We start from the raw sequence: 16,295 nt of genomic DNA on the forward strand, positions 1-16,295 counted from the left end.
GTACGTTGGAGTTGTTTTATTAATTCAGCCTAACGATCCTATCTGTTATAGCCTCCTGGTTAGTTCAGCAGGTGATGGAGCGTTCGCGCCGCAAAAACACTGGTCTCGGGCGAGATCCCGGCGCCGCCATGAACTTTCCTTCAAGCGCGAACTTCGCTTTTTGAAGACAGCGAAGTATGTAGGTCCCTTGGTAGCATTCTGCTGCAGTCAGGTAGATTTGAAGTTTTTTCTTATATATATTTTTTTCGTAAGTAAACTAGCTCGAATTTGTGGAATACCACAGAAATTTACTTCAGTCAGGCGTTTAACAGCATCGCGTCGAAAATAGCGTGCGCTTTCCTTCTTGACACACTCTTTCTCTCGTGTTAAAAAAAGAAGAAGAAGAGGAAAGGGAAATACGCGCATCGCGGCAGCGCTAGTGCGTGGGTGCTAATGTCGGCTTCCCTCTGTACGCATGAGTTACTCCCCGTAACACAGTTTGCTTGCAATGACGCAGCTGCGGCGCGCGCACACTGTTTTGAAACCCTCTATATTAGCGCCGGCTGACTTCTCATTCATTCCCATCATGCAGCAGGCCGCGTCGAGCTGTGTGTAATTAATTCCCCTTCGAAAGGCGAGGCACGTTCTTTCGCATCTGGAAGCATTGCGCAGTTAGCTACAAGCTCGCAGAGTGGAGCCCCTACGGTTCCTCATTTGCTCGGTGAACACGCTCGGTGAAATACAAGTTATAGTGCCAGAAATAAAGGGTTCACAACAGCAAAGTGCCTATTACGTACAAAGATGGCGAAATTGTCCGAAGTATGCATATATAGACGTAGGTGTGATTGCATTCTACCAGATCGTATTCGCTCGCCGCTTGTGTTGTGGCTGTGTGTGTGTTTTCCTTTTTTTTTTTTTTTTCAACCTTCCATCGTCACCCGGCCTCCGCGGTACGTGACTCGATCAGTGGCCACGGCGTTGCGTTGCTACGCACGAAATCGCGGGTTCGACTCCCTACCACGGCGGCCGCATTCCGATGGGAGGAGGAATTCAAAAAACGTTCGTGTACCCTAATTTAGATGCACGTTAAAAAAAGAAAGAACCACACGTGTTCAAATTGATCCGGGAGCCTACATAACGGCGTCCATCGTAAACCCCTGTACAGTTTCGCGACGTAAACCAGCGCAATTTAATTTTAACTCTTCTGTCCGCGAAAGCTCGCAGTGCGTCTTATGAATTACTACACATTTATCCTCCCCCCCCCCCTTTTTTTTTTTTTGCGGAGACTTTCTTTCACGTCATTTAACACCTGTCATTGAACGCCGTACGAATCAACGTTACTGGAATCGTTGGTACGAATGTCGTCATTCTCACTATATAGGTGACCTATAGGTAACCACCCTCTCCCTCTCCCCCCCCCCCCCCCGGTAGTCACACTCGTGTAGAAGGTAATTCAATTACGCTGTTGCGCATAGATCGCTCGGGGTGGTGTCTGACCATTACGCGCTACCGCGGTGATAGGTGTGTATGCGCGCGTAGTATATAACGAACGTGCGGCGATTTCATTACACTAATGCAGCAGCAGCAGCCGCTGCTGCTGTGGAGTCGCGCAGAGGGGCCTCCTCCCTCTGGTCGCTGTTCGGTGATCGGGTGCACGCGTCTTTATCTGCAGCGAAGAGGAAAGGCACCGCAGTGTACCGCGCCCCGCGCGCATACCATCGACCGCAGCGGCGCGCGAGCGAGTGTGCGACGCCGTGGGAAGCACAGCGGATCGAACGCGGAGGCTATACCTTTTATAGTCGCGGCTCGCACACTGCTTGGCTCGCTGGCCACGTTCGCAGTGTGCTGTTCTCTAGCGCTGGGGAGCATCAGCGGGGGAGCGGGGCTTGTTTCTCTTACCGGGTTGCTCTCTCTCTCTGTTTTCTCATGTGGCGTCTGAAAATAGTGGGGCGACCCGTTCGCCCGCAAAGTGTTAGATCGCCCTTTTCCACTCTTCAAGCTTGACTTGAAATTGAGTTCATCATCATCATCATCATCATCATCATCATCATCATCATCATCATCATCATCATCATCATCATCATCATCATCGTTATTATTATTATTATTATTATTATTATTATTATTATTATTATTATTATTATTATTATTATTATTATTATTATTATTTGCCCTAGCAGAGGTGCGGGCTGTCGTGGACGTTGGTGAGCGGCACAAGTAGCTTGACGTGTCCTGCTGGAAAACCGTCGCATGACATTGATAGGCAGGGTGGATAGTGCAGACGATCGGAGCATAGGTAAAGAGTACATGGCTGTCAAAAGTACGACATGAGTGGACGGACGTAACAAAACGAAGAGAGGAAATGGTAGGGAAACCAGGCATCTGCGCCGATGCGCCTAGCGTTGCGCGTGTATAGCATATTCGTGCGACCGAAATATGCGACAAATAATAATAATAATAATAATAATAATAATAATAATAATAATAATAGATTCAAAAATAGACAATAAAGAATGAGAGAGAGAAGAAGTGGGCTGACTTATGCGCCATCGAGCTCATTTAGAACAAAGCAGACGCTAATGACAAAAAACTGTAACGAAAGCAGAACGAAGCGGATATGAACTATAATAGAGTACGCTCAAATATAGCTTGACGGCCCGCGCGATGCTATATTGCGCCGGTCTGTACGTCGTCGTTACGCTTTCGCTTAATCGCCGAGGATGCCATGTTGCCGAATGCGTGAGCTCTGTGTACAGCTGTATAGAATTCGCCTGGCGGATCGACTGACAAATAAACGAAAAAAAAAGGGGGGGGGGGGTCGTTGGTTCGAGATGGGGGGCCTCCATGACTGCGAGCAGAATTTTGCGTCAGGCATCAGATACGGGCTAGTCGGTGCATTATGCATTCTTCGTGGCAGTCACGGTTATTTATACAGCGCGTACACAGCGCAGGAAAAGCGAGCAGCGCTCTGTCCTCTCCCTTGTTTCTGCGCCGCCTTGTGCGCGTGCTGCAACACTGCTGCGAAGAATGCAAATAGGGCAATCTCGAAACTTTTCTGGAGAAGCTTTACGAAATTTTCGGGCGAATAGCTTTCGTTTTGCTTCTCATGTATACTTGAAACCCAGCAAACAGGCTCCTTTTTATTTTCTTTATTTTTTTTTATTGGAGATATCTTTCAGTGAGAGATAGTATACAGGTATCCGCGTCTTTCTTTTTTTTTCTTTTTTTTCAGTTGTATTCATTTGCGAGTGTTTTTGGGCCATCTTTGTCGTTTGAGCAGCGTTTCGCGTTTAAACCATTAGTTCACGGGGGTCAGAATCAACGAGGTGTTCAATGTCCCTTCACGAGCTTCCTCAATAAGCTCTCTCTCTCTCTCTCTCTCTCTCTCTCTCTCTCTCTCTCTCTCTCTCTCTCTCTCTCTCTCTCTCTCTCATAAGTCGAAGAAACTACTTCTGGGGAGTTCTCAAAGCCGCTGCTCTTAATCACGAATGTGAAAACTGAGCTTATCTCTCAGTCTTTTGGCTTTTGCGAAGACCAAATCATTTCTATTTTCATTCATTGCACTACAAAACTCTGACCTAGGATCTGCTTAGTACGTGTGTGACGAAACTACGAAATGTGTAAAAGAAGTCTAGTAGTAATCGCTACAATCACCGTCAATCAACACAGTGTCCGATGTCAACTCGTATGTAACACTACTATTTCAGCAATTTATTCTAACATACGTAGTTTCCTTCCCAAACGTGACGTCTTATCTAATCCAGTTCTATCGTCTGGATGTAACTTCTTGATACTCACCGAAAGCTGGCTAACCGCAGACGTATCCGATGTAGAGGTCACGTATGACCTACCCGGTTTCCATGTTTCCCGTAACGACCGCCAACACTATAGAGGCGGCGGGGTGCTCATTGCCGTGAGTATTACGATACCGTGCTCCGCTGTTCACAAGCCAAGTGACCTTGAAATATTATGGCTACACTTTCGTGCAACTCCGCAAACTATCTTACTCGGTGTTTGCACCCCCTTCCGCGAGCAGACACTGGCATTACTGATAAGCTTAACCGCGTCCTAGATGTGCTAATGAAAAAGGAAATACACTAGTGCTCAGATTTTGCTCTTCAGAGACTAATTTCCCTCTTATCAATTGGAATAGCTATCCACCTTTGTCGTATAGTAGAACCGAAAATGATTTCCTCGAAGTCTGCTTTAACTTCAAGTTAACCCAGCTAGTTTTAGAACCAACCCGCGTAGTGCAGGACTCAGCCAGGAATTTAGGTCTTATATCAACTAACAATCCGTCTAGCCCATCTTCGATGTATTATCTCCGGGAAATTAGCTACCATAAGGTAATTCACGCTGTATTCAACTTTGCCTTTCCAAAACGAGAACCATGGAATAAAGTAATACGCTTATGCGGTAATGGCAACTACGTTGCGATTAACAACGCACTTGTGTATTTCTACCGCACTTTCAGTGCGGAATTCCGCAACCGCACATGTGCGGTTGCGGAATTCATCTTTAACATATGGCTTTTGCCGAAGATGAAGAGGTTGAAGAATACGACGGAGGTGTCCTGGGTCGGGCCCTAAAGGTACTAAAATAGTCAGACGAGAGGTATGGGCTTCTTGCGCTGGAGTTTGAGGTGTAGCAGCGGCGCCTGGCGGCGGCGCGCGAAACGTTATCTGGGTAGTACCAGCTTGGGTAGCATTCAGTCTTGGCTGTGGCGAAGCACGTTTCTATAGCCCGAGTTCTGCGTCGATTCGCACTTTTTTCTGCCCTGTTGCGAGTTCGAAAAGGCTCGTCACTTCTCACAGATCACGCTGCGAGCTAGCCACAGCCTATAGTTTAACGAAAACGGACTTTCCGTGGGACGTAATGCTGGAAGCAGAAGGAATCGGCGACGCCGATCCGGAGAGACCTAGCTCAGCCTCGAAAAAGCGTCACCGTCGTTACTGCTGCGTCTTGGGTTCCCATGAACAAGAAGGCCTGACTCCCAACATCAGAGTCTACCGTTTTCCTTCAAGGCCTCGCGAAGCGGAGCCTCGGGCGCGCTGGGTAGCTGCAGTTCGTCGCGCTGGGTAAGCGAAACTTCGCGCCATGCTGACTGCTTCGCCTGTCTTGAAGCTTGCTTGATTATCTGCGTTCTAAAATTCGGTATTTTGCACCTACAGTCCCCACGGCAGACCGACATAGCAGCAGGTATGGCTGGTGATTCACGATTCGAGACTCGGCCACAGCGACAGTTAACAATTCGACCGGTGCTAAGTGGTGAAGTGACCAGGTGTGTGCAAATTATCACAAATGGTAGGGCTGATTCGGTAACAATTCACTACCCCACTACGAGCAGCACGTACAGGTTAGAGAGTTAAATGTGCTCATCCTTGACCTCAAGCCAGCACGTTGGGGCTGCGCACCAAGGTACTATTGATTGCAGCACATCGATGTTCGAGCGCTGTCATTAGAAGCTACATCAAGAGCAGCGCACGAGCTCGCGCTGCAGCGCGATTCGCACGTACGTTACTGCGAGCTCATATGCATTGCATCAGTTATTTGTCGGTTGCTAAAGGGACAGATGGCCGCTACTACAGCGCAGGCATAACTACTTGTCTAGCGGCAGGCAGTCAACAAAGATAGCAGGAGGCCCAACGTTTCGCGGCATGTCGAAAGACCGCTGCCGTCGTGGGGCGTGCTGTCGTGCGTTCGAGTATAGTTCCGTACACATGATGGGGGGGGGGGGGGGTCTGCTTATCGCTGCTGTGAGTTCATTTACAGCAAGCATTTCCTCGCCTTTGTGCGCCTGAATCTAGCAGCGTGCAAACGTTACCTGAAGTTCAACTTTGTACGCGACTCGCTTCCACTTGCGATTGACACCGCGCTACAACTTCGCCGCTTATTTCTTGAACGGCGTATACACGTATTCGGCGTTGCATAATTTCTCGCCTATACGTAGCGTGCCACCCCTGAAAAAAATCTTCGGTGCCCGATATTCGCTGCAAGCTTGGTACTACCCAGTTCAGGACAGAGGGCGCTTTTTAGCGCAATTTTCGCAGCGCCCCCTGGGCAATGCAAGAGCCCCATACTGGAAGAGTTCGTTGCACAGGTCTGAAGGTTTGCAACGAATGTTTGCGATAGTGTTTTGTTGAAAGCTCAAGAAATCCTAACAAATGTCTGTTGACCAATCCCCTGTGACAACGACGACGACGACGTTCTTTGTGAGTGGTCATCAACGGCGTCTTCTGTTATGTGCCCTCTTGTGGGTCTGTGCCATTTCTTTGACGATGTCCCCCCCCTCCCCCTAAAGCATTCTAAATTCTCAATCCAGGGCGATAACAGCTGCCTATAAACTATGACCCCGGCACCACCCGCTGCGGTCTTGCTTACATGCACAAAGCACACCCAAGAGTTCTTATTATTGAGAACGGTCGATCTTCTGCATGATCGACCGCACTTGCATTCATTCGGAATCCGGCTGACGCTAGCGTGGACCAGTTCGAAAAAAATGCTGGTCGTTTTCTATTGGCGCGCTTTATTCCACGGCAGTCTTGCTTGTCTCACCAGAAAGAAAAGATAGTAAAACTAAGAGGAACAACAACGGGCAAGAAGAGTACATTGCCGAAGAAGAGGAAGCGCCGGATTTCGCGGCCAGCAGACGGGCGATGTCGCTGTCGATGGGCGACGACGAAGCCGGCTTGTGCGCCGAGCTGGAGCGGCGGCCGTGCAGTCGCGCAGCGCGGAAGAGGTTCACCGGCGGAGGCCCAGCGTGGCAGCCGGAGGAGCCCCATGCGGCGCCGCCGCCGTCGCTCGCCGCCGGGCCACCGTCAGCCCTCCGATGCCTAGAACCGGCGCCGCGGCTGCATGCTGCGACGTGCCCAGGATCGCGCACACCAGGACACAGCCCGCCTGCTGCAGGAGGGCTGGCTTCGCGGCGCCGTGCAGTAAGGCTCGCGTCGCTCTCTCTCGCTCTCCTTTGTACGCGTACCGCAGTATATATGCCCGTGGCACGCTGTCTTCTTTCTGCACTGAGGCACAGCCGACATGTCGACATCGTTAGGACCATAGGGCTTCCAGCTTGCTGGCTACTATTGGCTTCGCGTTTCGCGCGCTGCCGCGGTCGTGGCTCAAACTGCTCACACTGCTTTGGCGATTGAAGTCGCGGTGTGCGGAAAACACCGCGCAAACAAACAAAAAAAAAATCCTCAGGGCTCACCATATATCTGCGTACTCGCGATTGCCTTGCCTTAATTATGCGACCTTAAAACAGATTCCGGTGCCAGGCATGAGGGAGCCCGCGTGCCGCGAGCGGGCGGCGGCTGCGTTCCCAACCGCGAGAGGCCCAGCACGATGGCCCGAACGCCGTGTGACTGGCGCAGGAGCGCTGCCGAGCCCGAAGCAAGCACCGCGAAGCCACCAGAACCATCCGAGCCTGAGAAACCAACCGCTGCACCCTGCGGCACCGGCGGCCGGGGCTGTGACGCACGTGCACCGCCAGCAGCAGCAGCAGCAGCAGCCACAGCCACAACAGCAGTCGCATAAGTCGCAGCCTCAGTCGCAGCAGCAGCAGCAGCAGCAGCCGTGCAAGCAGTCGCGACTGTCCAGCGGCTCCCACGGCGGCACTACCGAGCCGTGCGTGCAGTCGCCACATAGAGCGTCCTCGCTCCAGCGCCGTTCGGGCTCCGATGGCGCTCACGGCAGCAAGCAGAGTTCTTCTAGCGATGGAGACATGTGGGCCTGCCTCACGCGACTCTTCCGGGTTGTCGTTTTGAAAAGGTCCCACTTGCGCCATTGGCTGAAAACGACCTCCTGGAAAGATGTTAGTAGCGTCGCCCTACCTCATGTGTACGCATGCACGTGAGAGTGTCGAAGCACGCGTTCGCCGCCCGTGCAGCCGCCGTGGAGCGCGTGCCGTTTTCGCGGCTGTGTCGAGCATCGCGATCCGTTCGTGGATTTCCGGAAGCAGTTACTCTTAGCTGCTTTTATTTCTGATTTCTCGTTATTTCTCATACGATGCAAGTGGTAACTGTTGTAACTTAATGAACGAGATCGCATGCCCATCGCTGTTTAAATGAACCTTCATGAAATTAGTCGCTATAGCTTAATCGCAATGCTCGGAAAGTATGAGTGGTTTGTTTCCATGGCGGCTGCACGTGACTATTTGTAGAGACTGTCCTGCTCAGTGTCGCAGCTTAGCGTCCTTGTGTATGAAGCATTCGCTGTTGGCCTCTGTCGCCGAACGAGAATGTGGCATACACGTTTTCATCAGGACGAAAAGGTATACGCCTCTCCGGGCTCTTGCATTCACGGTCACGGTCGTGCATTCAACCTATCTTAGCGTTTTTGAAAGCAGCGTGGGTGCGTGATCGTCACGTGTTGGAGCATGTCGCACGCGCGTGACAAACTGCTAACAATCGGGAATTATTTATGGATAACGTTCATTGAGAAACTCGCTTCTCCAATCTGTACCACACAGTGCACTGACTCGAGGATGTGGATGTTGCCGAGACGCACGCGAGGAGCGCATGGGTTGTCCACGCGTGAATGCATGGGACTTGCGCGCATTGTTTTCTTGACATTTTCCAACGATGCAGCTGCTTCGATCCCTCGTTGACATTTGAGCGGCTGTTGGTAGGCGTCACATACCCCTTCCTTCGCTCTCACTTTTCTCCTCGTCCTTTGGCTGCGTCCTGAAGACACGACATGGTCTTTCGTCTGCGTTCGTGGTCAGCGCCGTTTCTTGAAAGATTCCTGTTCCTGGACGCGAGATTTCGCAATGGGTCTCGTTGCGAAGAAACGTGATCAATAAGAAAAAAAAAAGAAACATCGCAGCCAAAGTTATCCGCCTTCCTAAAAATGTGCTTGGATAAAAGCCAAGTATCTGAGAGAGAGACGAACTGACGAAGTAGGAAATATTGTGCCTGGTTTGCTAACTACACTCGACTGGAAGGTGAAATGCATGGAGAAAGAGAAATGAGAAATATGACCAGCGAAGCTGTGTGTGGTGGTGGCGAACTGTCCATTGCCGTGCGTCAAGCGCCGTATGCACATAAATGGAAGGCGAGGCGCGTCTATATATAGTCTCACTTCCACAGTGTTGAGCCTCTGAAGACGACGAGGCTCCCGGGAAACGTTCGGCTGGATTGTAGCCACGTCGGCGATGGGCGTTCTCGGCCTCACGGTACTCTGTGGTCCTGCTGGCGGGCGCACTGCGTTAGTTTAGCGTTAGCGGTACGACGTCGGTCATTTTGGCCCGCCGGCGCCGCGCATATTCCCGTTGTTGCTGCCTCCGACGATCTAGGCGGGCACGCTGTTCGTGAGGGAACAGCTACTTCAGGGGCCCGAACCGTCGGCCCATGCGCGCTTCTGTTCTGCATTTCCGTTCCTTGAGGGCACGTTCTTCTTCGGAGCGAAAGATACACGTCCTGGCCATAGCGCGGCCAAATTACAACCGATAACGTCGCCATGGAAATGACTAAAGAATGAAGCACAACTGTTGGTGGATACAGTATTACATTTTACTATGACGCGCCCGGCGTCGAACGACGCGCGCCCGCGCGCCGCGAAAGTCGGGCTATAAACGCTAAACGCGTGTTCTGCACGGCTCGATAGACGCACAAAATCTTTTCCAGAACCCAAGCATATACTACTTCGCTGTTAAAGAAAAACAATAGAAACGATAAAGTCTGTGGAGACTTGAATTGGTTGACAGTTGGCGATAAATAAGAACTGCCTCGGGCCTGGTGGAGCTTACGTTTCGTCAAGGGCACTTAAACGCCCTGCGAGGACAAGTCAACCCTTGTCGAAACTTGTTTGTACCAGGTTCGGACGTCCTTCGTTCGCCCACTTTTAATCGGGTCCGTAAGAAGGCACACAGAGGAGGATCGCGCTGTTCCAGCATTGCGTTCGCTGTCCTCCAGGTGACGCGCCTGCGGCTTGGCTCCGGCACTTTGAGCCTGCGAGGTTTGGGGTCGCGATCCGCGCCGTTGGCGGAGCACGCTGGATCCACTTCCAAGCTTGACCTGCAGGCTTCTGGCGTTCTTGCGGAGTGCTTGGCGGATGGTCTCCAGTCTCTCCACCGGGACGTCGCCGCGGTCCAGCGGCGCGTCGGTGAACGTACGGCTGCAGCGACCCATCGCTACGCCTGAGAGCTGCCGTGGCCGCAGCTCCGCGTTCGACGTGCGTGTTGTTGTCTCCAACAAAGGGGGGGGGGGGGTGCTTCCTGGCACTAAACGCACGTTTCGTGCTTAGCATTATCCATGCGGCCATAAATGCGAACGTTGTTGGCACCGAGGCATCGACCGGGTTCGAAAGGGAGTTGGGGGAAATGCGCTGGGAGATTGGTGGTGCGAAGGATGCACAAAAAAAAAAAAAAAAGAATGATATTGAGAAAACACATCAGGGAATTGAGGAAAACGAGCTTGGTTGTGCCATAGGAGCCTGTTTCTATAGAGGATGCTCATAGCGTCATTATTGTGATCGCGTGTTTAAAAAACTCAGTGCCCTTCCACTCTGTGAAGAAGGATGACCAGCGAAGCTGTGTATGTGGGCCCCTTAATGGCGAACTGCACCTCCGCCGCGGGTCGGCCCGGCATCTTCGGCATCGGCCAACATATGGGGAGTGCTTAACGCCTGGTTCACCTCTGCCGCGGGTCGGCCCGGCATTGCAATATCTCCGGGATCGGCCCACGCATGGGGAGTTTTTTGCTTACCACGCAAACAACGACACGAAAATTTCCTTGGACTGTAGAGGTACACAGCTTCGCTGTAAAGCAAGCCCTCGTGCGATACACTGTCAAGTTCCGCCATATTGTGGAATATGGCCATCTCGCGAGCCCTGACTTCCTCAAAGCGCCAACACGGTGTCGAGACAAAGCGGACTCGCATTAGTCAAGGCAGTCCCCTTCTCGAAACGTTGGCTCCAGCCGTGTCCATTGTTCGACGACGTTTAATCCACCTTCCTGTGAGAAGCTCCCGTCTTGTTTGGTGGAAAGAGGAAGCGCGCAAACATGTATCGGACGCCCCAGATGTGCGTCAAACGTGGTGCACCAACGTGCGTAAATAAAAAGAAAATACACGCGTAATTAAAAAATTGCCTTTTATGAAGTCACGTTCACCGAAAATGTGCGAACGTTGTAACTACCTAGCGCGTCAACAAAGGCAGGTACGGTTGAACAGACCTGAATGCACGTACTATTACAAAGTGCTCTACAAAACAGTGAACAGAAGAAAAGAAAAAAAAAATGACGGAGCGTTGTTGTAATGTATTCGATATTGTTCCCAAACAAGGTGTGAAGAGCTTCGAAAGATGACAGAGCCCATTGTAAATGCATAACCGCGGCAGAATTACAATGTATCGGCGGTGTTATTGTTTTTTTTTTTTTACGATGTACCTGTCTACGGTAATGAGCGCTCGAGTAAGAAATTCCTGTTCATCACCATTCTTCGAGCCTCAACATCAGTGTGAAAAGCTTTAACGGAAATTCACTATGAGAGCTAGGAGACAAGAGAGTCGAATTCGCGTTTTCCATGTACGCTAAGCTCTCTTCGAAGTTTCAGGCAGCATCAATTCTTTCTCTTTGTTAGAGAGAGAGAGAGAGAGAGAGAGAGAGAGAGAGAGAGAGAACGACACATATATTCACCTGTAAGGAATGGAGGATCTGGCTGCTAAGCTTATGACAAGAAAGAAAGCGAAGGAAAGAAATAAAGAAATCTGCAATTGGAAAAAGTAAGCCGCTGGAAATCAAGCAGAAATCTCACCGGGGATTTTCCCGCAACGGGTCCCCGTTTTATATTTGCGTCCATTCACCGCGTCGTTAATAAACGCTCCGCGGCTCACTTTAAAGTTGCAGGTATGTCTACCACGTTTGTGCGCCTTCTGACGAGCAGAGCACCATTCATTCTTTTCTTTTTCCTTCTTTAGAAGAAAGCTAGAGAACTCCGCGACGAGGCCGCTCTCACTTTGCCAAGTTACGCACCCAGTGCTCGTTTCGAGTGGATGTAACTTCGCGCACCGAACGGGCGAGCTGCTTCCTCCACACGCGTGGCACCTGCGCGGTGCGTGTTTATGGCGGCCACAGAGCCGTTGCAGAGTAGTCTCGCTGTCCTTCCACATGTGGGGCTTATACCGATGAAGGTGTGGTTATACACGCAATTCTTAAGTAGCCTTCGTGCGCTGTTTATCAAACGCGGCGCGTATAGCACAGGTATGAAGAAATGTATCGGAATACATTGCATGCGGCCATTGCATGCGTGAAGCCGCTTCGGCAATGAAGGAAGGAAACAAGGTGGGCGATATGAGAGTGAGAGAGGGCCACTGGGGGGCTACGCGGATTACGCATAGAAATGTGCGCGCGGAGGCTTAAGTGACGTTCGTATCGGAACGCACCAGCTGTTTTCTTGTTTAATGGCAGCAATGCGGTACGCATATACTGTCAGTGACGTCGCGGTCGGTGTGCCCTTTCCTCTGTCCGAAAAGTTTTCCTTCAGTGCACAGAGGCTCGCGAGACTTTCCTTGTTCGCGCGCACGGGAGGGTTACTGCACGTGGCCTTTGCATATTTGTGTGTGCGCTCGCGTATCTATCGACGGTTCGCCTTTGCCGTTTCTTTCTGCGTGTGCCCTTTGGTATATACCGGTGTACTCTTCGCTGCTCGCAGAGTATATGCAGTGTACAGCGTCGACTCCGTCAAACTTCGCTCGTATACGAAGTTCAGGTTTTATAGTTCAAGGTTGACTAGGGCGTCGCGTCACTTGTGACGACACTGGTGACACGCGGTTGCTCTTGCGAAGTTTGTTGACCCTATCCCACGTGCTCCTTTCCCAGCTGCCTCTATTCATTTCGCCGTGTCTTTTTTTTTTCCCCTTCTTATTCTCGGCAGCTTAATCCCACGTTTACATGCAGAAATCCGCGCGTGCTGTGTCCAAGGCGCGGCATATCAACGGCGCTGCGCCTCCACGCGCCAACATATCTCGTTTCTCTGTTTCTCCGGGCACTTTAATGCCCGCACACGCTGTATTATTTCACGGGGACGCTGTTTCAAAAGCCGCTGGCAAGATAGAGCGGTCAGACTCGTAATTCAACAGCTTCGGCATGCCGAAGAGGCTATTATACAGCAAAAGCTGCATGGACGACAATGGGCGATGCTATCTATGAAGTATATAGGCATATACGAGCTGTCATGGATGCAACCGTGTGGTCCGGTGCTCAGCAGTTGTGATAAGGGAACAAGAAGCCCGCGCTTCGATAAGAGCAGTGCCGCTGTAATCACCTTCGCGACGATGCTATGCAGACCTCTTTCTGGGCCCAACTCCTTATACTGCACGCCGTGTAGGCCCCATGTATAACTGCTTTTGCGCGCTGAGCGGGATATGTGAGGCTGATAATGGCGTTTATAAAAAGTAAACGGATGCGCGCTGTGGACATTTTCCGTGTGCGGTGTTTTATTTTGAGCATATGTGAAACCAGGCATTCATTAATTGCCAACATATTCCACTCGTGCAGTTCCCTTGTGGGCGAACTCGCCCTCACCGCATGACGTTGTAAGACAAACAGGGAAGCATTTATCTCGCGAGGCTTAATTGGGAGGGAAGATCCTGACATGGTCTATAAACAGTTTCTTTTGTACCAACTTTATGCGTACGTACAAAAACTGGATATACATTAACATGCTCAGGCTGCCCGGGCCATTGCTGTAATATATACATGCAGGGCCTTCCAAGTATCTCCTGGATAACGGATATAGCTCTATCGCGCGTGCATAACCTAGTGCGTTTGGCGCGAGAAAGAACCATTGTTACGGGACATTGCTCTATTTAAAAACTTATCTCGACCACTGACCTTCGTCAGCTTTATCACCGGATTTCGGATTGCGGCGTTTCCTGGTTTGAACCGAAAACGCTTTACCCATAATGACAGGTGTCTGGTCCAAAGCTTCGATATACAGATGGCTTTTCGAGCGTGCGGAACATCACCGAGCCATAGAGGCTGCACGGAAGTTTCGCTTCCGTTGGCCACTTCTCGAAATTCCTCGTGCGTCACGACAGTGAAGATTAATGGTGCGCGGAGGCTGCATGCATGCTGTTTGTTTCCGCGCCAGGCCAAATTTGCCCGCCTACGCTAGACACGTGCCGGAAGCGCGTCGTTGTCCTTACCTGCAACTGTTTTGCAGTAGTGTGAGCAAACCTATACAAGTGAAAAACAGTAACCGAATGCTGCGAGTGAGAGGTGCGCGCGCTCTCGCCTTCGTTTTCACCGAGGCGCGCTTTCCACACGCGTGTCGTCGCGGTGTCGCTGACTTTGCTATTATAACAGCTCAGCAGTTTGTCTTCCGCTGGATGAATTCGCCTCCTCGTCTTGATGGTCGAAGGTGCCTTGTTTAGACGGCTTCCGTAATTAAAGATGCAGTGTGCATCCTTCAGACTGTCAAGTGAAAGAAAAAAAAAATTAGGTAGCGGTCGCTGCGAAAGAAACGCACATTTACTGTGTATGCAGACTCTGAGCACGAGGTCGCGGGATCGAATCCCGGCCACGGCGGCCGCATTTCGATGGGGGCGAAATGCGAAAACACCCGTGTACTTAGATTTAGGCGCACGTTAAAGAACCCCAGGTGGTCGAAATTTGCGGAGTCCTCCACTACGGCGTGCCTAAACGTAAAACCCCATGATTTTTTTTTTATATGCAGACTGATGTCGCTGCATAAAGGATTATGCTTTGGATGCTGTGCTTCCCTTATTCAAAAGCTTACTTGAAGCACATGGTGGGGCACTTGCCGAAGTCCGCTTGCTGAAGACTCGTTGAAATGCGAAACCTTTATGTACCATTACGCATAATTTCTGTCGACTTTAGTATCTGGCTTTTTAAACTCTATGGCTCACGTTGTCCTGCGTTCGGCCTTCGCACAGTGTAATACCGCTGCCTTGTTTTAGCGGATATATGGCGTTCAGCTCGAAAGCGCGAGGTCGTGGAATGAGGGCGGAATGCACAAAACGTTCAGGTGGTCGAAATTAATCCGTAGCCATCCACCACGCCCTTTCTCGTAGCCCGTTTGTGTAGCTTTATAACGTTGAACCAGATCAGTCATCAGTTTACAATCTAGTAGTCGCGATCATTCTTCTAGTGTACCCGCCGTGGTGGCGTAGTGGCTTTGGCGTTGCGCTGCTAAGCCCGAGGACGTGGTATCGGATCCCGGGTGCACTTCGATGGGGGTGAAATGAAAAAAAAAAGACAAAAATCGCCCGTGTACTCTGCATTGGATGCATTTTAAAGCAACCTAGGTGGTCAGAATTAAACTGGAGTCCTCTACTACGGCGCGCCTCGTAATCATATCGTGGTTTTGGTACGTAAAACCCCAGGCTTTGTTTTTAATCTTTCCCATAGCGCCAAGTGCTCGTGCCATCGAAATAAAAGTAAAAAGAAAAAAAATTCGCACTGCGCAACTTGCGTGTTACTTTCCTTTATATTATTTCCGTCCCCGTCACAGCGCCCTGCCCCTATTTGCGTCAAACATGGTTGTCAGGAACGGAGACGAGCACCCGAAAAGAAAGGGGAAATAATAGCGAACGGCGTGCGGTTTATAGCGAGCACATCGCGAACGGCACCTGAGTTCAGGGGCGTTCACACATCGTCGGCTCGCCAGCGCTGCCGTATCGAAGGGGTTGAGAGAACGTGACGGCCTCGTGGCGAAGGAGCGCAGGCGCGTCGGACGACGCACACGCGACGCAGCCCTCGTCTCGTGCAGCGGTCGTGCGTCACTTGCCCGGCCGTGTTCCCCCTCCCCCCCGCGCCCCTCCCCATTTTCCTCCACCCTGTCGCCCTCGCTTTATCGTCTATTTTTTAAACACCCGAACAAAGGAATGTGCCCCGCCGCGCAGCCGCCGAGATTGGTCGTTTGCTGCTCGCCCTCTCCCGTATATTCTCACGCCCAGGGCACGTGCGCGGCGTCCATCGGCGTGTGGTGACAGTGATCGGTTTTTTTGTGAAGTACGTATTTGCAGAAAGTACGTATTTGCAGAAAAAAAAAAAAAAAAACGCGTGCATTGGACAGTTATAAAATTATGGCATATTCGCATTAGTAGGCGTCGAGTGCGTTACGCACGTTCTTTTCTTCGGTGTGATGCAGTACATGGCAAATTATCTTCTGAAAATAATTTCAGGACGAAGTGTTCACCCTTGTTTTGGTAGTTTAGGCAGACAGGAAGACGTTGCCCGTGAGCAGCATTTCATGGAGCTGCGCGAACGCGTACGGGCTGACAGGTGCGAAAGAACGCGAATGCACATTGAACCCGTTCTAACTAGTTATTTCCGCTCGTTACTCTCAGGAGCGGA

At 50.9% G+C, this 16,295-nt stretch overlaps 1 protein-coding gene across 3 annotated transcripts in view; it reads left to right on the forward strand.

The window, feature by feature from the left end:
- The window catches only part of LOC142582879 (ubiquitin carboxyl-terminal hydrolase 2-like), a 262,205-nt gene that overhangs the window by 218,778 nt on the left and 27,132 nt on the right, over positions 1-16,295 (forward strand). The window contains exon 1 of one of the 3 annotated variants that reach the window (XM_075692975.1): positions 7,241-7,789. The exons of the other annotated variants lie outside the window; for them this stretch is intronic. Coding sequence (XP_075549090.1) covers positions 7,256-7,789 — 534 coding nt within the window. The 5' untranslated portion in view covers positions 7,241-7,255. Of the gene's footprint in view, positions 1-7,240; positions 7,790-16,295 lie in introns of those variants that run through there. 3 annotated transcript variants of the gene reach the window in all.

Source organism: Dermacentor variabilis, chromosome 5 (assembly GCF_050947875.1).
Source record: "Dermacentor variabilis isolate Ectoservices chromosome 5, ASM5094787v1, whole genome shotgun sequence".
Lineage (NCBI taxonomy): Eukaryota > Metazoa > Arthropoda > Arachnida > Ixodida > Ixodidae > Dermacentor > Dermacentor variabilis.